This window comes from Haplochromis burtoni, unplaced genomic scaffold (genome assembly GCF_018398535.1).
Source record: "Haplochromis burtoni strain Fernald_Lab_line unplaced genomic scaffold, NCSU_Asbu1 Contig_391, whole genome shotgun sequence".
Taxonomy (NCBI): Eukaryota; Metazoa; Chordata; class Actinopteri; order Cichliformes; family Cichlidae; genus Haplochromis; species Haplochromis burtoni.
Genome location: NW_024582752.1, coordinates 135794 through 157804, shown reverse-complemented (window position 1 = coordinate 157804; position 22011 = coordinate 135794). Strand labels below are relative to the sequence as shown.

The window sequence follows — 22011 nt, the reverse complement described above, 5'->3', positions numbered from 1 at the left end:
AGCGCTTTTCAGCTTTTTGTCCTGTTCCTGTTCATTTAGACGCTTTACCTTCTCTGCTCTCTGCCATTGCTTTTCAGTTTTTTATTTATTTATTTTTTGCTTGTCAGTATGCCTGCCACATGTTTGTATTGTGCATGTGCGATAGTTTTTCCTCCGCCGTCCTTGGTGTCAGTATCACAGCATTAGAGCTTAAACCCACTCCTGAATCATTCGGAGGCTTTGTCCTATCGGCCCATTTTTATCTGGCATTAAAAATTAAATGCATACGATGATGCATGGACACTCTGTCCAGATGAAGCACGATTATGTGGGATATCGGAGTACGAGTCCAAATATACCCTCCCACTGTACAAGGATGGCATTTTTCTTGAAAATTTTATGTGTGCCGCCTCTTCGCTCTCCAGTGTAAATTGCTAAGCTGCACTGAATACTAACTGCCCTTTTGTACACACTCAAGATCAGTGATGCACCAGTGTTTGAACCTGCAGGTGGTGCTTACCACAGCGGGCTCCAGTACTCAACCACAGTCAGTGATTGCCTTAGTAACTTGTCCCAGAATTACTCCTAACATAACAATGGTTATTTTTTGACAATTTTGTGGTTTTTATGTAAGAGCTTAGTGGCCAGTGAAGAGTGCAGAATGCTTCATTATGCAATCTGTTACCAAAGTAAGTGGTGTTTTTGTTGTGATGTGGGGGTCCCTAGACTGGTTGCAAGTTGATCATTGGGTTACATTGGATTTAGAATCATTAATTAACTTAACATGCACATCTGTGGAGTGTGGGAGGAGACTAAAGCACCAGAGGAAACCCACATAGGCGCAGGGACAATAAGAAGACTGCTCTGAGGCAACAGACCTAAGCTCAGCTGTCTATTGGGAGACCTCTTATAAATTTACCAGAATTTGTTTAGAAATGTTCTAGTTTTAGTATTAGAGGAGTTATATTTTTTCCCCCCAAACCTGTTTTACTACACAATTTCACATCTCGCTAGGAATCACCAGAAAGCCTGTTGATATCAAAATACGTCACTTATTACTGGTATCTCAGGATAGTGGTGCATGAGATAGCCCTCTTTTTCATAGTACTCTCAGAGTATTTTGAGTTTTTACATTAAATATCAGTATTTAGTGTCCCTGTGTCAGTATCATGCATTGTCACACAGAATTTCCTGATGCTTTGCTGTATTAATTTTTTTGTTTTTAACTCCCAGTTTTGCAATATTGTAGCTTCATTAGGGGATTAGTATGAGTTGTTGATATGATCAGGGTTTTAGGCTCCTCCTACCAGAGTAATGAGCCAATGTCATGCAAATTCACCCCTCATCCCACTCCCAAAAAAAGTAGACTTCTCTGTCTCTCTATCAGGAGAACTACAGACCGGGCTGATAACGAGTAGCTGTGCCCGTCACCACCCAGTTAAAACTGTATTGAACCTGAGCTGTGCACCTGTCAGTGCAACAACATGATTTTTCAACTTGTAATAGTTTTTCCAGAGGGAAAGTGGGTAATAGCTACGGGGGGCTTAACCATATCAAGCATCAGCACCTCGAAAGTTACACAAGCAGACAACAACCGCTTGTTTCTACCAAAAAAATGGAACTGTTTCCAGAGCAGTGTGATATTATTTATGTCACATCTACACATCCATTTCATCCTTGTGATCCATCACAACTGAATACAGGCCCTAGATCATTATTCTTTGAGCTGCAGGGTGCACACAGCTGTCTGGATGTATGTGTGACACTCATTATAGAGCAGGATTTATCTTTGGTGTTATCGTTTAGTGTGTGTTTGGAGTCTCCACAGCAAAATGTGCATAATAAAAATCACGAAGAGCAAAAATGATTGCTTTAATACTGAAGTGTTTCCTGCTCACTCTTATTGTATTGAATTTTGAAAACAATAAGCACGATTAGCGTGCTAGCCAGGTGCAGCAGTTTCACATGGAGAACTATGGAGAATTGGTAACATGAGCATATGACTAATTTGCAGATTAGCATGCTTCATGCTAAACACTGCTGCACCTGTTTTTAACCTTTTCCAAGGAAAAAACACAAGACCGTGGACGTTTACAGCACAAATTTGGTGTCTGTTTCAGAGCTGTTAAACCTCGGGTTACTATTCATATTTACGTTGTTGTAATTCTTTTGCGTAATGAGTAATGCTAACACTTTAGTTTGTGTATATAAGCTGAGAAAACTCTAGTGATGCATGAAGTCTCATTGTTTTTGGGTGGTTTTTGTTTGGTTTTTCTCTTGATATCACTTTGGGTGTTGGTGAAATCAGAAGCCTTGTGTTGGTTGTTCTTGGTGGGGAACTGATGAGAAATGTGTCATATGTGCTCTGCTGGGACAATATTCTCAGCCACAAAGTGACTAGAGTTGTACAATCGACCTAAAGTATATTAACTACACGTTACAATCATAACAACATAAATTCTTTAACTGGAAGTTCCTATTTTCACATTTCCTAGGCGCAAATCACAGGCCTTTATCTTTGTCTTTATTTGCATTCTTTTACTAAATCAAACCACTTTTCTGTACACTAGAGGTTAGACATTATTCTCTATTTGAAAATAAGAAAATTGTTCAGTGTGTTTGTACTGTGATTAAAAAATAATGTGCCAAAGAACAGAGGAAGACATCCATGTGACTTTTAAACAACATCTCACACAGAAAATCCTCAACTCACACTAATGAGCTCAAATCAACATGACGAGCAGGGACGCAACTGTATTTGGTACCATAAATCAAACAATAGCAAGAAATTACATAAATGCTATAAACGACAAGATGGATAAAATATTATCAATTCAGAAAATGAAATCAATTTTTAGTAAATGCCACTGAAAGCAGGATAAAGAATCATCAACCTCCCTTTCTGCCTCCTTTTCTACTGCAGCACTAATGTTGCTCTTTTTTTCCCTTTTCACAGGTGGTGCTGAAGATTATCAAGCACTACCAAGAAGAGGGCCAGGGCAGTGAGGTGGTTCAGGGCGTCCTGCTGGGCCTGGTAGTCGACGACCGACTTGAGATCACCAACTGCTTCCCTTTCCCCCAGCACACAGAGGATGATGCTGACTTTGATGAAGGTAACTAAAAGCAGTGTGCCTGCTTTCTGTTTGTTCCATCGATCTTCTCCTGCAGCTGTAAAAACGCGCGCACACTTATCACATCACGACAGAGTGTGAAATAAATAGCCGTTAAGCACCGAGCGCAAGTAAAACCGTAAAATGATGGTGTCTCCGGTGACTGCGGCCGCTCAATTTATGACAAGATGATATTAAGAAATCTTCAGCAACATGGGAGCTGTGGTATTTGCTTATTGTGAAATTTTGAAACTCCACTGTAGATAAGAGCTGCTTTGTCATTTAAATTCTGCTGCGTGACATTATGAATTGCAAATTTGGATGATTAAGTTTTTAATTAACACAGTGTTCTTGAGTTGATATACCAGATGGCTGTGAAAACATTGACTTGAAACATTTCCGTGGAAAACGTATATTGTTTTTGGCAGGACAAAAGGTGTTGTTGTTTGTCATTAATTTATTTTGGCATGACTGACGTGTGAGCCAAATGTTATATCAGATATTGCATCAAACTAATTTGTTTTTAAAATTTTACAAGGGTGAACAGAAAGTCTTTGAATTTTGGGGGGAACTACTTTGTAGATTTCTGTGGAAATCTCATTAAAATTGACCCTTATCGCGCCACGTACGTTAGCTTATCTAACAGCATGGAGGTGGGGTCGGGGGAAGAGATTGTGACCAGACACCTGGGGGTGCTCATCTCCCTCAGAGCTGAAGGGGTGACACAGGTCCTGTGTTGCTGGCTGATTTAGCTTTAACTCATCTGCAGCGTTGCCGCCGTTCTAGGACCGGCTTCGCCCGTGATGTGGAGTCAGTTGGTGCATGCCGTGTTTGGTTTTAGAAGAATTACCGCTTGCTGGGACGCCTTTGTTTGCATGCTAACAGGCTGTCATCAACTCAAGTAACGCTCTCGTCTTTTTCTCCCCGTCTCTCTTCTGTTGTCGCGCTTGCTGCCTTGTTCCGCCCCTTCACACGCACACGGTGACAGGCGCAGACTGAAGTGACAGCAGAGGGTACAAATTATGAGAGAATCTAACATGCCAATAAGTTCACAATGGAATCACTGTGTGCTGAAATGAAAAGAGGGCACCAAATTTGACTAAATAAAGTAAATTCAAGGTTGTTATTATAATTATTATTCATATTTATATTTTTTGTTTTTTGGCTTCTTGTAACTGATTTTCTGAGATGATGTCACAGTAAACTTGTATCAAGAACGAACTGAATGTCTGTTTTCTTGAAAGTTTGCGTAAGATATCCTCCGGCGTCATGTTAAGGTCAATGCTGACTTCTAACTAAGCTAACTAGGTGCTGGGTGTCCTACCCTGTCAGTGCCAAGGGTTGATGCGCAGTCCAAGGATGGAGCGCTCTAGCTTCTGGCGTTACAGGTGGGCGGTGCGAACGTGCACGGGTTTTGATTTGGTCTTTATCCGCACATGTTTTCCTTTCCCCTGCTGCTTTCTGTCAGCATTGTTATCAAAGAGTGTCATGCCCTCTGACTTCTGCCCTTCCCCTATCACACCTTATTGTTACTCTCTCCTTGTTAGCACAAAAAAACCCCACTGCATCAGACTGAGTGGTGGGAGGAACGTGAGGTGCTCCCGAGAACAGAGGAAAGGGAGAAATCCTGGTCTGTGAGGCTTCAGCTGCTAACGAGCAATAGTCAAAAATTCAGCAGCATATGCAAGCGCCAATGGTGGCTTAAGGTTGTTAGTGTCAGGAGCAGCTCACTCTCTCTCTCTCTCTGTGTGTCGGTGTGTGTGTGTCGGTGATGGCTTGTTGTGTTATAAACACTGGAAGCGCTGGATTTTCCATCTGTCATTCCCTTTAACTTAACAAGGGCTTCAGCGAGTAGCGTCTTGCCGTGAACTCTGGGAAATTTACAGAGCTACAATAGAACTCTGCTCAGTGGGGATTTTGATCCAGCTGTAAAAGGTGACAGGCTTCAGGTTTTCTGTCAGTATGGAACAAAATTCAAAAACGGAGATGGAAATGGGATTCATTCATGTTCTCCGTGCTTTCGACCTCTTAAACGGCAACAGCACATCATAAAGCAGACAGTTCTGTAGCTACACAGCGCTCCCATCTCCGCTCTCCAAGCTGACAGAAAGTTTATGCTACGCACTTATGCTACTACACATTTAGGAATAAAATTGAAAAGCGGATTTAATGCCTGTACATTTGATCATTTTGGTCTCACACTCAAGCTTGAAATGTCTACACACACGCGCGACCAGTCAGGCCACCCTTTTCTCTCTGTCTCGTCGCCCCTGTAGCAATTGTTAGTTTCATCTGTGCTGATGCTGGGGCGGGTGACCTCGACCAACTGTAGAAGCAGCAGAACAATAGTTTTGTTGAAGAATGAATCAGACATTGTAACTTACTCCTGGAGACATTTATGTGGTACTACTGTGTTATAACAGAGTATCTGAGTCATATCAGGTCACAAATGCATATTGAATTAAAAACCGAATTCTGTCAACGTAACGTCTGCTGCTATTGTACTGACAAACAATAGGCAGCGCTACTCACTGATACCAGGCCATCTGCCTGTATCAAAGATTTTTAACCACGCTGAATGTTTCTGCAAATAAAGTAACTTTGCTGCAGAGCAGTAGCTTGGATAATGACTCAGAGGTAGTTGCTCACACTTGAGTTGGTGATGCTTTGTGTATGAACCAATCGGATAGTGATCTTAATAAGCTGCATTCTTCACTGAGAAAGAGGCTTGGAAATTTTCTTATGATGTGGTTGTAGTTGCCCAGATTGAGCAGTTTTTTTTCCACATATAGCTCTGCAAGCTAATGTCAAGAACATTTCAGAGCTGCAGTGTATGTGTGAACACAGCTATGGAATAAAGGAAATTAACTGAATGGATTGGCCTCGTGCATCAGCCAGCTGTCACAGATGCACGATACAGCCATTTGAGTCTGTGTCAGACCGATATGCGATATGAGTATCACATTGCTCCATCGCTACTTTCAATCAGTGCTCCATTAATCTGTACCTTGCTCTTTTTTTCTTTTTCTGTAAGTGGACAGAAGCAACACACACTCATTCAGACGCACACTGTTATACTGTAGACTCATGTCCTCTAGAGGCACATGGGTAACGCTGTCCAAAATCTGAACATTTTTATCAATTTTTGATGACTTTTACAGCGTTTGCTTCAGACCTATACCTTTTATTTCAATGCAGCCTTATCTCTGACCATTATAATGAGACTCTGATACATGTCAGTTAACCAATACTCTCTGAGATAAAGCTGGAGATTTGGGCCTTCACAGACTGAGCTGAGAAGCGTGTACTCTCTTCACCTCAAATCAGCCACCCTCAATACATTTTGCTTCCAAGGTCTGCATATGTGGATAGATTGGTGTGTGTGCCTTGTGTTTTTGTGATCTGTGTGTGCGTCTGTGTACACCTAAATCATCTTACACTGACTCATTGCCTGCTGGAGGCCCCTCAGATTAGAATTACTCCTCGAATCTATCTCGAAATGAACAATGGGCAGGATTGGCAGCTACGTGACTCTTTTTTTTTTTTTTTCCCCCCTCCCTTCCCGTGTGTCTGTGTGCGCGCATGTATATGCTATGCTATGCTTTCATCAACAGGTGCCAGTATAGAGCTGTAGTTACAGGACAGTCAGTGGCAGCAAATGTGACCAAAATGAGTGAGGAATGAGATAAAGAGTAATTGAGCACGCACAGCAGAATCGGCCTCAGATTAAAAAAAAAAAGAGAGAGAGGAAAAATGGGAAAAGAAAAAAGAAATGACCTTGGCTGAACCCCAGCCCTCCTATCTTCCAGTGTCCTTGCACACACGCTTTCCTTGCATCATTGACAAAATGTATTGAGAGAAATGTGTGGAACTGCGGGCACTTATTCTCTTGGCATTTTGTGCAGTAGAGGCACTCAAATAGCATGTTAATGATGTGCATTGGCCCGACTCTTTTGTTGTGATATCAGCAATATTACAAAGCAGAGGTATTTTAGTACAGAGCGACTATCACAGGGTTTTCACTGGTGTATTGCAAATCCACCAGCTAACCGGAATCAACTCATCATCTGGGGGTTGACTTGATAGTGAGCGGGATCGAATCACGCACCGTAAAGGCAGTGAATCTGTGCATTTCTAGATATTTTAGACCAGGCAAACAAAACTGTTTATTCTACTTCAGTAAATTACTGAAACTGGCAGGTGGTATTTTCCCCTTAGTGCTGGCTAAAATTTCTCTTTGGGTACCAAATATTCCAAAAACCAGAAAAACACTTTGAATGTGTCATATTAGCATACTGTCCCGATTGAAAAACAGGTTGAAAGAGTTATTAGTAGTAGAAAAAGAGTAAAAGAACCAAGTAAATGTTATCATTTGATACTCTTGAGGGCTTGAAATGAAAGCAACTGGACTTCTTTTTGGTGAAAAATGTTTCATCTAGTAGCAAGCTTTTCTTCGGGAGAGCTAGCTCCTATGTTACATAAAAGAGGCAGCTCAGCAAGACGACACTGCTGTACATTTGCACTTAAAGGAGAAAGGACATTCTTTTGATGATGCTCATTTTCACATTTTGGACTGAGAAGACTTGACGCTTTGAAAGAGGAGTAAAGTAGGCCATCTACATTGACTTTGAACGACCATTGTACAAAAGACGTAGCGGCCCGCGATGCCACCTACAGTGCGGCCTTGAGAGCTCCTCCCAGGCGATTTAGCCCCCACTCACACCTAGAGTCATGTGACCCGAAGAGCTCATTTGATGGCAATTTCCAAGGCAATTTCTCACAAGCATTTCAGACCATGGCCCCTGTGATGATAATCACCAGTGCCTTGTTTCACACCTTCGGTCATGTAATGACTCGCATAATTAAGATTGGTTTATACGACCTTCAGGACCACCTCCCAGGATTTAGAACTGAAGAAGCATCTTGGATGGGAGGTGAGGGTTGTCACAAACCAACAAGCCCTCAATACTACTATGACCTACATGATTGAGAGGCTACATTCATATAATCCGAAACCTTTAGTTGTTTAGCTAACAGTATTACACCTATGTTAATTAGTTAAGCCTTGATTATATCCTATTAGGCTGGAGACCTGACGACCAAGTACTAATTCCTGTTATACTCCTTTGAAGTACGCCTGCAGCCTATGAGCATATGTAATGCTAATGCTCCACAGACAGTCCGTACGGGGTGGAGGAAAAAAACAGGCAGGACCCTCACACTCACCATCTGATGACGAAATTTAAATTGCCCACACCCAATGGGACCACAGCGGACTCATAGATGCAAACCAGTGTAATCAAAGCTTTACAGTAGGCCAATTCATTGTTGGATCACAGTACACTGAAGATCTCCCACAGGTATTGCCTTCATTACTTACCCTTCATGCTGGAAGTGGTTAATAACCTCTCCTCTTAGTAGCAGCAATGTGTTTGCACAGAAGAAGTAATGAGAGGTGCACTTCATGCAGCTTCACTGTTCAGTCTGTGCCGCGCAATATGGCGGGTGGATATAGCTCCGTTGACACTGTAACTTTCAGCTCTTTGTGTCAGTGTGCCATGTTTCTCATTATGGTTCTGTATAACCTCTGCACTCTCGCGTATTGTAGTTTTTATTGAGATCTCACTGCATTTTGACAGTGTGTGTGGGGGTTTTTTCTTCCATCTTTGCATATTTTGCCGTGAAGTTGTCTATTTGCATACAGGTTCACGAAGATTTTTCTATTTTTTTTAAAAAAAACTTTAAACAATCATTGAGCAAAAACTTTGGGCAGCTACTCCTTTTCGAAATCTTATTGAATAATCACAACTACATCACAATACCAGGAACTCATTTGCGTTTTGCTGGATTAAAACACTTCTTTTAATCATCTTCAATCAAAGTATGATTAGTGATGTATATATTTGTTTGAATATATGAATCTGTTTAGTCTGTTAAGTCTATAGATGTGGCAGCCAGTCCTGTTGGATATCTGAGACGATGAAGAGATGCTTTATTGGATTGCTATGGACAATAACAAAGCTGCTTTAAATCCAGTTCTTTGTTATTGTTTTTTACTCGCCTATGCTCTGTTTTGTCCACCTCTGCTTGGTAGTCTTGTTGCCATTTTTTCCCTTAATAACAGTCGAGCTCTACACTGTAAGCATTTCCCTGCGTGTGATAGTGAAAATTACACCACGGGAGTGTGAAAAATTATTTGGACACACTGGTGATTGACTTCTTCTGACCCTTGGATTGGCAAAATTTGCTAAACCACTTAGCTCACCAAAACAGTTATTTCTCCTCTATCCCATTAGATAAATATACAAGAGGGAGGGAGGGGGATTTGGAAGCAGTTTCTCTTAGCTTGCACACAGCACCAAATGTTGTTTTAACTGTTTAGAATGATGCTGCCAAATCGTAGAAGCTGGGTTGGTTTTGCGTTCTGATCTGGTCTGCTTCAGTATTTGGTTTGCTTCAGTATTTCAAAAAATGGTGAGAAATACCTCCTCACCTCCATGCAATTGATGTTATAAAAAGTTGGATCTATTGCACAAGTTTCAATCTTTTTTTTTTTTCTTACTCGTTAAATAGTTTAAGCTGATCAGCTCAGTAGATTTGAACCCGGGCCTTTGGTATTTTGATTAAGTAGCTTTTGTCAAATTTAATAGGCTATAGCTGTTAATTCCATGTGGCAGATACATGTTTAATTCTCATGGGGTAAATATTTATTGGATCAGGCTCAGATACACAAAATGAAAAGATTTGGATCAGTATCGGGCCAAAAAAATGGGTTTGGGGTGGGGGGAATCTCGACTGGGAGACCCCTCGTGAACAGAAGCACTAAAACCTTCAGCAAACTGTTAATATTTGTTGGGAACTGTGGCTTAATGAATTTCACAGGATTACAAAGCATAATTGGGTAGTGGGGTTTTTTTTTTTGGCTTGTAAGAAGGGACTGTATCAAACAAACCGTTGCTCAGTACCACGTTCGGTGTTTGATATTCAACCCACGCCGCTAGACTTCAGCAGCAGGAGGAGGTATCCTGAAGGTAGAACAAAATTAGTCACCTTCCTTCCACTCTCCACTACTTCTCCTTCTTTTCCCCTCCCTTTTTTTCCAGACTCACCACAGGTAAGCACTACCTATAGCCTTTCTTCCCACAATTTTCTTCTTCCTGCAATCATTGATTGTTTCCTTCCTTTTAGTATTTCATTCTTCATTCCTTCTTTTATCATCAACTTTCTTTTCCTTTTCCCCCCACTCTCCCTCCTGTTTGTCCCCACCTGCACCCAGTAGCCCCAAGTCTTCCTTCCATTCCCGCTACAACAATGGGAAGATTAGTAAATATGCTATTTTAAAAAGAGAAGATGAAAGCGCCCGACAAATGTCCTGTTGGGGTAATTATTTCCCAGAAATTCTTTCTGAACAAACTGTACTAAGCCAGCAATGGCTTTTGGTTTTCTCTTAGAAAAGCAACTGCATTGATGCCAGCGCCAAGAAAATTGAATTACTGGAGTAATTATTGTGTTCCTGATTTGCAGTACAGTGCCTGCCGTCATAGGCGCATTAACATCAGCAAATGCAGATATAACAGTGGAAGTTGATTGATGTTATGCAAGTTCATGATGATAGTTAATGGTCACCTCATTTGTGGTTATGCTGTGACATCATTGCAGCACTGCAGTCTTCTTCTGAACCATAGGTGTTGCCACTTGGAGAAAAATCTCTCTATCAGGGCTGATACTGGGTAAAAAAGTGATCAGTGTCTTGTTTTTTGGAGTAGTGTATTGTATGGTAATAGACACATCACAATGCATTTATGTGTTGCTTGTATTTATCTGTGGAGTCTTTCCCCCATTGAATGCGTTCCCACAGCCTTCTGATTAGCTTGCTGCCCCAAGCTGCTAGCTCTCTGCCTGACACAGGTTGCATTGGCTGCAAGGCCTCTGGCCTCATGTCATGTTTCCCATTGGCCCTGAGGATGGGAGCTGTTGTCAGCCTTGTGAAACAAACAAGTTTTAAGGGGGCTTGTTTTGCAGTTTGAGTTCCCTGATTCGGTAATTAGATGTGTTTTTGTGGCTAGCCCCCTTAGACAAAACATGATGGCCACTTCTCAGCCAAGGAGCATTTCACTTGTACATTTGACATGTCAGCTGATAACAGGTTGTTGCTACTTAAGTCTTAACAAGACACTTAATTAAAAGGCACATTGAAAGCTACCCTTGATGTATAAACAACCTGTAATCATTAATGAGGTTGATTTTTGCTGATTGGCACCCTCTTTTCAGTTTATTTGTTGTTTATGTCACTCCTGCTGCCTTTGTTTGAATTACTCAGCATACTAATTAGCCACATAGCTTTAGATTGTAGTGAATATGATTGGGCTGCAGGGTAAAGAAAAATGCCTCCTTACAAGGGAAATCTGGCTGCTTAGACTACAGATTTAAAACTCAATGGTCAATTGTAACTTTATTGGAAATTGATTTGGAGCATGTCCACACATAAAACAACACATACATACACAAAAAAGAGAGGAAAAAACAGCCCAAGTTTTATCAGTAGCATTAACAAAGTACACTGTGCATCCTGTGTTTCCTGAACTCAGTGACCATGTCTTTAGATTTCAAGGTGTTTATCTTTAAAAATGACTCACCACACCAAGAAACAAACATATCAGGCCCATGGGAATACTCTTCACCATGAAGGAGGCTTACAATGAGTGTATCATCCGCATATTTAATGAAATGCCTGTTAGCCTGTGTACTACGACAGTCATTAGTATTCAAAATGTATAGTAAGGGAGAGGGACAACATCCTGTGATGAACCAGTAGAAGAATTCAGCTGATTGGAAAAACAGCCATTTACTCTCACACACTGAAAACTGTTAGTTAAAAAGTCTAAAATCCAACCAAACAGGTTAAGAAGCTTATCAGCTAAAAGATGTGGCTGGATGGTATTAAAAGCTGAAGAAAAGTCAATAAACAGGAGCCGAGCATGGACTTTGGCCCCATCCAGTTGGCAATATAGGAAATTTAATAAAGTGACCCCAGCATTGTAAACGCTCCTACAAGGCCTGTATGCAAATTTCAGTGGATCAATAAGCTTTTCTACCTGCAGCAGAACCTCCGTGCTGATGAGCTTTTCCAAGGATTTCATCACTAGAGATGTTAAAGCAACAGGCCTAAAATCATTCAGTGATGTAGGTTTTGTAGTCTTTGCAACTGGAGCAATAATCGACTTTTTCCATACCTTTGGAAGCTTCTGTTGCTGGAATGATAAGAGAAAGATGTTGCATAATTGCTCAGCATAAACTATCCAAGAGAAAAGAGAAAGTCCTTCCAAAATGTCCCTGTTCTTCTTCTTCATAGACATTTTAATAAGTGTTCTGGCTTCAGGCACAAATCCCCTTTGGGGTTGCATCGAGAGCGAAACGCTGCCAAATCAGAGACATGGAGCTACCTGCTGTGGCGACCCCTCGTGGCGAGGGAGTAGCCAAAAGTATTTTCTTCACTGGCACTTGTAAAGGTTTTTTTTCTAAAGAGTCTGTTGAAAATGCCAGTATTTGTTGTGACTTGCATATTAAATATCTAATGTTCCAAATAGGGCTGGGCGATATAACGAGTTTTTTAAAAATATCGATATATTTTTATACGAGATATAAGATGTGACAATATCTTTTATATCGATATAGTGTATGTTACGTTATAATTATAGTTGTGGAGCCACAAGTTTGCCTCTCTTTTGTCCGCTTTTGTCTTTACGCAACGTTACTCGGCCTCGCCTCTCCTTCACTGAACACAACTCCCCCTCCTCCCCCATCGCTTCACCTGCAGGCAGCGACAAGATGGACACGGCAAATCTCCGTTAACGAGTTACTGCGCATCGCCCCGTGCGTTGGGCTGGACGGCGTCAACGTGTTAACGAGCTAACCACGCTAACGAGCTAACCACGCTAACGCCATGCACGGCCTGAAATCCTTTCATTTTCTCAAAAATCGACAGTGCGCCTTATGTATGAATTCTGGTTGTGCTTGATGGCCGCGAACCGATTTTATGTGGAACACAGCGCTCAGCAATCTGTCAAAAACTTTTTTTTGTTCGACTTTGGTAAGCTACGGAGCTGCACCGGCTTGATGGATTGTCGGAGCATTACGGCTACCGAGGAGCCTCGCGGAGTGATACGTAAGGTTCTTCGACGTAATATTACCGTATTGTGTGTGTATAAGGACCATAAATGGCACCTGTTAAGAGACACGGTTATGAAGTGAATTTCAAACTCCAGGCTGTCAGTCACGAACTTGGAAAGAGAGCAGCTGTGAAATCTGTCTTTGTTATTATGCTCAGCGTCTTTTAGTTTACATTTTGACTGCGCAATTGTGAGCTTTTTGTTATGCACAAAAACAACATAGTTTTCTTTTATTTATGGAGCATTATTATTTAATAAATGCTCATAATTTATTTTTGAGTAGTTTTTTTTTCATGTATATCTATGCTGTATGTTAATAAAAGTGCCTGTGTGACATCTGGGACACAGCTTTGACTAAGAACTCTCTTTTTGTTCTTACTTTATGGCTTTAAAAAAATATCGAGATATATATCTTATATCGCCATCCAGCTAAAAAATATCGAGATATGAATTTTGGGTCATATCGCCCAGCCCTAGTTTCAAATGAGACAACACTTACAGTTGCAGTCAAAGTCGTCTGTTAAATACGGTGTGCGTGTTCTTGAAGAATCACAAGGGCACCAAAATGTGTTGGTGTAAATTCACTGCACACCTCTGTTACATCCCCGCTGGTGTTTGGAGTTACTTGCTTAATTAGACCTGTTGTCAGGACTGTGTGTGGGTTTGTGTACATGCTGCTTGATCATCCTCTCCCAGACTCTCAGGTTATTTTTTATTTTTTTTTGTATCTTTTAGGGTGTGGCAAGACTAATTGCATTTTAGGCATTTAAATTACCATCTGTGTCCAGGTGACCTCGTGTTGTAACCTCATGCATATGTGATTGACTTCTTAAACAAGGTATTTGAACGACCGCTGTATTATAAACACAATTTGGTTCATTACATTTGGATCGCAGACTGCAAAGAGTTGTAAACTTCTTTAAACACAATATTTAATGTGGTAACTGTTTTTAAGCTTCTAACCTTTTACTGCAATCTTTATAAAACAACTCTCTGAAGTCAGAAATCTAATCTCCACAGAGATTAGATTTTCTAATCTCTGTGGAGATTAGATTTCTGTGTGTCACTGTTATCCTTGAAATCGTCTTTCCACCTCTTTCAGGAAGGCGCATTGTGTTCTTGATTTTCCTTTTTGTTGTAGACAATGTGTCTTACTGTGGATTGTCTGTGAAGGTTCTCTTACTGTGGATTGGTTACCACCAAGGTCTTTAGAAATGTTTTTGAAGCAGTGTCTGGCTTTGTACCTCTAGAAAACCTCTTCCTAGGTTCTTTGAGAGTTGTTGTGATCTGGGAATTGTTTACACAATAGGATAGGAACATAGTTTTTCAGCAACCAGAGTGTATGTAATTTCATTATAATGAGGAACACCTCTACAACCCACACTTCCAATTTCATTTCTGCAGTAGGAACCCTGACTGCAGTTTTGGAGGCATTGTTAGCATTTCGTGAGTAATCCTGGTGATTCCAATGTTTTTGTTGCAACTGTAACAACGTCTTCTGCTCTGCTTTGACTGACGGGCAGGGAAGCTGCAGAGTGTGACTCACATTTTGTTGGCTCTTCTCCATCCATCATTGTCCGTCCAATGGTCCCTGGCACGTCGGCAGCGTGACTATTCTCCTTCACTTGAAATGTTAGATAATTAGACTCTCCTTGCCTTTTCTCTACCCTCCATTCCCTTCATTTTCTTATAACCCCCTTTGGTCTGCCGCAGATGTGTCTATTATTTATAAGGTAGCTACCTTGCTCTTTGTAATATTAAAGAAACCAGATTTGAAATGGACCCAAAGCCAGACTGAACTGTTCTCTGCTGACTCCTGCCAAAACATTCGGTATCAGCTGCATGGATAGTTCACAGCTGCTCGCTGGTTTTTCATAGGCAAATTTTCTTTTAAGCAATGGTTCATCTTCATCATGAGGGTTGATTTAATAAACACCTTGGAGGGAAGCTTCTCTGATTGAAATTTTGTCTTAAGGGGAATTGTAAAGACACCATGAAATCAAATTAAAGTGAATACTGTGTGCTGTTTATACACCAATGATGGGGGAAAATCATTTTGTGGGTACTTTTATTTATTTATTCATTTATTTATTTATAATAGTTTGCTGTTTGTGTATAAAATGCCAAGGAAATGTTAATGAATCATCTTCCCCTGGAGGCGTATACTGATGATGTGGTAGGTGGTGCCTGCTCAGCCCTTGGGAGCAGACCAGTAAGAGCGGACGGGGCTTTTTAGAAGGAGAGCATCCTCTCTGGCTCCTCACATTTATAGGAAACACAGTGATGAGTAAGTGCTGAAGCACATACCACTGTGCTAGCAATTTTATGGGAACTCAAAATCTAGCAAAATGCAAAAAAAGAAAACACCTAATTGGGACATGTTAGATCAGCTTTCTCCTCCTGCAGGGTTTGTAAGTTTTCTAAACGTTGTCATTCGTGGCAGACACGATGATGTGGGTTAATTGAAGTCACAAGGATTAAAAATGCCTTTGTCGTGATTTCTGCTCTTTGCTTATGTATCTACATATATATAATATTCAGCCTGTGTGTATTGGGTAAAAAATGGTCCACACCTATTCTGATAAGGTCTACCTTGGAGTTAGCCCTTCAATAGATCAGTCTACCTGCCCCAAATGGGAAATTGATTTCCTCCGTTTTTCCTTACTCTCCCTCAGTGAGGCTAATTAGAAATCACTTGGCAGCCCACCTTTAAAGGAAATACATAAACATAAAAAGCTAATATGTGGACTGTTATGTATTAGGAGTTTTCAAGGGCACATTGGCCTTTTCTCTAATAAAAAAGAAAAAGAAAACGAAATCACTCATTCCCTTTCCCATTGTCTCCATACTAATATTTCCTCTTTCCTCATCTTCATCCCCTCTACCTGAGTTTTGTGTCTCTCTCACTGTAGTGTAGATCTAAGACTGGCTGTTAGCAGCGAGCCTGGTCTGTATCTGTGTTTGAATGCTCACCTGGCGTTATAAATCAAGAATGTGAGTCCCCCGGGTGCCGTCACCATTGCCATCAGTTCCACTGTTTTATTCATCTGCTCCTTTGTCTCTTCACGATTCTGCCCCGCATTAAATTTTGTGCATCTGTGTGTGTGGAGGGGGGTCAGAATGCATTACTGCAGACTGCAGGATAATCCAGGTGTGCTGTAGGGACTAGTGGGAGGGTGAAAGGTAAGCAGGAGAGAGGGATGTGACAAGGATTTGAGAAATGAGGTGGGGATGCTGAACATGACACGGGAAGGACATTTGCTTTTGGTTTAAAGCATTAAAGGCAGTAATTTTTAAAGATAGTGATTTTGTAAGCGCAGCATCGTAGCGGCAAAATCACCACGCACACAAGATAAAGACAACAGTTGCACTGGCATTTCGGCTATATTTGTGTGTAAAATTATCATTTGACAAGAATGTTAGAAGCAACAGAAGGTCTCTCTTATTTTTTCCCTGTCACACAGTGCACAGCCGCTGTGAGGGTGACAAATCACAAGGAAAACACGGTGCATGTGCTAACGATTCATTCCGCTCCGCTCGGCTTCTCTGACCACAGGATTACAAACAAACAAACAAACAAACAAACAAACAAACAAACAAACAACAACAAAAAAGAAACGTAGAGGAATATTAAAAAGTCACTCAATCTAAGTTTAAAAGTTGAGGTAAACTAAGTATCTGCAGTGACTGACAACACAAAGACCATGAATTTGACGTAGTTGACATTTCCACATTGAGACAGCATTTTTTCCCCCAGAGTCACCGTTCGTTTTATAAGCAGAAGCCAATGAAGACTCTTACTTCCAGAAACCTGAATATCCAAAATTTCTCATCTTCCTTTGCAGCTCTGCTGGGCTGTTTTAGTCACAGATGGGCAAGCGTTTACTCATGCGAGTCTGATAGTTGTGAATTTTTTATTATTAGTTGTTTAAAAAAAAAAAACACAGGTGAAGCCACTTGGGATTTAGTTTGAAACAAATGATGTGGGTGGTGCAGAAATGAATTCTCTCTGCACAGATACTTAGTTCATGTAGTCACAGGTGTAGCTACTCCAGCTTCTCTTACACAGGACTGAGTGCACTTTCAAAACCTGTTTGCAGCCATTAGCAACGCGAGGGGTACCTCGTATTGTTTATGTGAAGCTTAAAGTATAATATCAAAAAATAGGTATTTAAAATATGTTTACATTTAATGTGTTCGCTCGAGTGCAAATATATGTATTAATGATTTGATGAATCTTTATTGCATTTAAGGCATTTCTTATTTGTCATAAGAATTATTCATTTAAAGGAAGAAGCATGTGCATGACTGAAAAATGGGTATGTGGAAGCCTGTGTTGAATTGTGTATCCCCTTCATTGCTTGGACCTCACAAACACTCAAATGTGAAATGTGTACAAGTTGAATGTGGTTTTCTGCAAACTGAATGTTTATGTTGGTATGTTATGTTTGGTCAGCTGTTAGCAAGTATTGTAGCTTGTTATGGTAGTTGCTCAGCATTCTGTGGGAAGGACCCATCAGCTCTATTGCTAGGCTTCATCATTCAAAGGAAACAACATGTAACATTACCCATTCTAATACTCTCGTGGGCTTTTGTGACCTCACAGATGATATCTTACTCCCCTTTGCCTTCATAATGTCACCAAATCGGCCACCACAGTTAATAAATAAACCTCCACTAGCTATGACATTTACCTTTGTTGATGCTAACACCTGTATGACTGTGAGCACCCAATTTCCTTCCTTTTTGTCACATTTGAGAAGATAAACGAGTGTGCGAATAGATGTGAGCAAACGAGCGCGCACACATGATTTCCCCTTCCCCATTCCCACTGTAAAAACAAAGGCCTGACAAGCAGCGTTGTCAAATGTGCATACGGTGAACTCGTCAGTGTGTTATGCACACAAAGCAGCTGCTTCAGTATGCTCGCACTCCCTCTTGTGCATCACTGCATCACTGAGGGTGGTTTGTGTGCCTGATTGTGGCACAGTGTGCGTGTTTGTATGTACATGCGCGTGTAACGGAGGCAGCTCTCCGCAGGGCTTGCTTAACTAAGATTAATTGCACCTAATCCACTGTGCCAGGTGGAACATAGACCGTGGTGGGTGCACTCACACAAACACGCAGAGACACTCACAAATAGGCACACACATCCCATTATAGCCTTGCTGCTGAAAATTAGCCCCGCGCCTCTCCTGACACTCCGGACCAGACCACAACTCGATACCACCATTTACTTCCCGACAAGTTGCACATTTATCACTGCTCCCGTCTCCCGACAGATGAATGCACGGACGGACAGAATGCCATGACGGAGCTATCTGCTCTCTCACATCCGCACCAGCTGACCTTGACAATGCATAGAAAGAATGCGTTTGTCATCTTTCCTCTGTAGAGAAGAGGACGAGGACTTAATGTCTTCGAAAGTCGTTGTTAACGTATAGCTGTAGGAACAAGTGCACTGTGGAGTTTTACTGAAATAATGGGAAAGAGTGTTCCAAGGTCAGCGATATATTTACTGTACTGTATAGCAGGGCGAAGTTGATGATTGGCTACAGAAATTAATGGTGACAATGATTAATTTATTGTTAATAAAGTCATCTGTAGAGTGAATTGCTTGTAAATGAAAGCCTGCACATTACCATGCTGTTGGGAAATGCTGATTGGCCTGTCAGGTTACACCTGTCCTGGTTGGCAGTGTCATTAAAATGTGTTCACGGTCAGTGTGCTGGAAATGGTGGTTTGAAAATGAAATCCAGTCTAGAGAGAACTCGGGCGTCATACTTCAACAGTAAAGTTGATTTTAAATTTTTGCTTTTTTCAGGTGAACTTTGAGTAAAATTAGGTTACTACTTCATTTATTACTTTAGGTTCATTCATGATTTCATTTCTCAGGTGCGCACACACACACCCAGGAGATGCATCAAACTGTCTTTTTCCAGTTGTGATTGAATACCACTACAGAGGATTTTTTGACACCAGACTTAAATTAATAGGTTAATTCCTGGTTTCTTTTTTAGAGGAAGGAACACCGTTAGGGAATTGGTATTCATTAGTAAAATAATACATGGCAACAGGTTACTTTGTACTCTTGTAATTTACAGTCACACTAGTTTCCTCTATTCCCTTACAAAATAAAGCTGTTTACGAAGCAGGTGTGAAATGACTCCAAACTACATGGACTTTGCTTTTAGCTTCCTCCTTGGCTATGTTAGCTCTTATCACCCCAAAATCATGTGGCATTCCACAAGGATCTGGGTTCAGTCTCATGTTATTTTTGTGGTATATTATTATTATCTCATTATGTCATATTATTAGTAGTAGTTTGAAAACCTTTTTTTTAATCATCTGTATGCTGACAACATTGAACTGTACCTCTCCTTTATATCTCAGCACATATAAATTAACCATTTTATTTTGTCTCACTGCAATTGGTGGCTGGATGGCAAATAACTTTTTGCAACTTGTGGCTCCAGAGGGCATTATTCTCCAAACATCTAAGGTCTTTCCCATCCTTTCTGTCTCAAAAAGTGAACTGGAGACACTTGCTCATCCCTTCGTCTCCTCCGACTTGATCTTTTGTAATGCACTAAAACTCATGTATTCAGAACGTTTGTATGTTCTGTGTTGTTTTACCTGGTTTACTTTTACCTTGTATTTGCTCTTAAAAAAATTAATTTAAATTAAATACCCCTGTAACACTTTGTGACTGGTTTCTTGTCTTGAAGTGTGTTATATAATTACGTTTTAGCTAGTTGCTTTTCCACCAGCAACCAGGTCACTAACATAGAACTGAATTCAGTGGATTGCCACATAGCTCTGCTTGTTGTTATCAATCACCGACCAAGCTTTCTGAGTCCAGATTGGACCAATATCCAGGTAAAATATTAAACTGGTGCATCCCTAACAGACACGCGCAGATTGACTTTTTTTTTTTTTTTTTTTGATAAAAGACGGGCAGTCACCTTCTTTCTCTTCCCTCTGCCTATCACACTTTCTCCTTTCCTACCCTTTGTCTCCTCCCTTCACTTTTCCCCTCTGCACCTCTCGGTTACTGTCATCATGTATGTCATAATGATAGGGAGCAGTGGCCTTCATTTATCTTGTGCCTGTGTTGTGCTGCAGATAATGTATCTACGCCTCTGCTTCCTGGCCTTTTTTCCACACCCTCTCAGGCCTGTCAGATGAAGTAGACTACTCTTTCATCCACACCACCCCTGATTTTTCAACCCATTATTTATCTCTTCACACTTGTTTTCTCACCATTTATCCAAAATGGGGTTTTTGTTGTTGTTTTTTAAAATAATTATTTGCTAATCTTGTCATTTTTAGATTTCATGTTCTTTTTGCTAAATATGCATTATTTAGATGTGACAACATATGTAGGTTGGGGAACTCACTCACAGAAAGGAAAGAGAAAAGGAAAGTTTAGTATACTTGGTTAGGTTACACACTGACCACACTGATTGGCAGTGGTTGCGAAGGACCATCATACCTGCTTAAGGACATCTGCTATATCAACCCTGGCTAAAGGCATCTCCTGTACCTGCGTGTGTCTGTGTAGTGTGCATGTGCGTGCACAAATCTGGGTGTACTTGTGTTTGGATATCGCTGCCTGGAAGTGTAGATTGTTTGCCTGAGACAGACAGAAGTGGAGATTGATTTATTCCATTTGTTTTCAATCTAAGGCTTATGTAGGTAGCACATGTGTTTGCTTAGGGCAGCGCTTGTTAGCTCGAAGCCTAATTGGCATATTGTGTTGTGCCAGTGGGGAGAAAAGGAGTGTGGCCCTAATGAATTAGACTTTAGACAAAACCTAGCTATTGTCTTTAGTGGCTGTTAATTAAGCAAACTATATTTGCAGGAACTTGTGCATTTGCATTTGTCATGTTAAAGGTCCCATGCTGTTAAATTTGACTGGGCTTTACAGAATCAGAGGTGTGAAAAGTATTAACTGCTTACATTCCTCCATCCTTATATTGCTTCCATTTTTGCATGCCAGGAATAATTTTTTAGCCAGTACTCCAGCAGAATTGAAATCAGCCAATAGTTGTTGAACTATAACAAATCACGAACTGACAACTAAATGGGATTTCTGTCATTGTAGAGATGTGAACTGGGGCAAATTAATGTTATGTGGCCTATGAAGGAAGAATTGACAGTTTTGTAGAGAAACCCTGAGTTGGTTGAAGAAAGGTTGTCTAAGTTGGGGGTCTTCTGGAAGAAGAAAACTCAAACTTTCCACTCAGTTCTCACTAAATCTGCCTTTTAGCACATGACCCCACTGTTAAACTATACGTATTACTGTGTGACTGTTAGGGCCGCCACGATTACTCGACTAGTCACGATTACGTCGACTATCAAAATCGTCGACGACTGATTTAATAGTCGACGCATCGTTTGAAGCTTTGTAAGATCACAAAAGACGCAGGAATAAGTAGTAGGATTTAAGAGTGTAATAACGGACTGAAACAGAAGATGCCAGCTGCCGTTAAACCCCGAAGAAGAAGAAGATGTGTCCCAGAATTCATAGCGCAGCACAGCTCAGTTTCCAACAATGGTGACAGCTAGTTTGTTTTAATATTACTCTTATTATTCTTTCTGGGTCACAAAATTAAACGTTTAACATATTTTCAGGCGAGAATGTAACTGTATAAACTAGAGATGGCACGATACCACTTTTTTATGTCCGATACCGATACCGATATCATAAATTTGGATATCTGCCGATACCGATATGAATCCGATATAGT

General features: G+C 40.8%; 1 protein-coding gene across 1 annotated transcript in view; it reads left to right on the top strand.

Moving 5' to 3' along the window:
* Positions 1-22011, top strand: part of LOC102289470 (eukaryotic translation initiation factor 3 subunit H) — a 67176-nt gene that overhangs the window by 5404 nt on the left and 39761 nt on the right. Inside the window, exon 2 of the mRNA XM_014340807.2 lies at positions 2936-3092. Coding sequence (XP_014196293.1) covers positions 2936-3092 — 157 coding nt within the window. The remainder of the gene's footprint in view (positions 1-2935; positions 3093-22011) is intronic.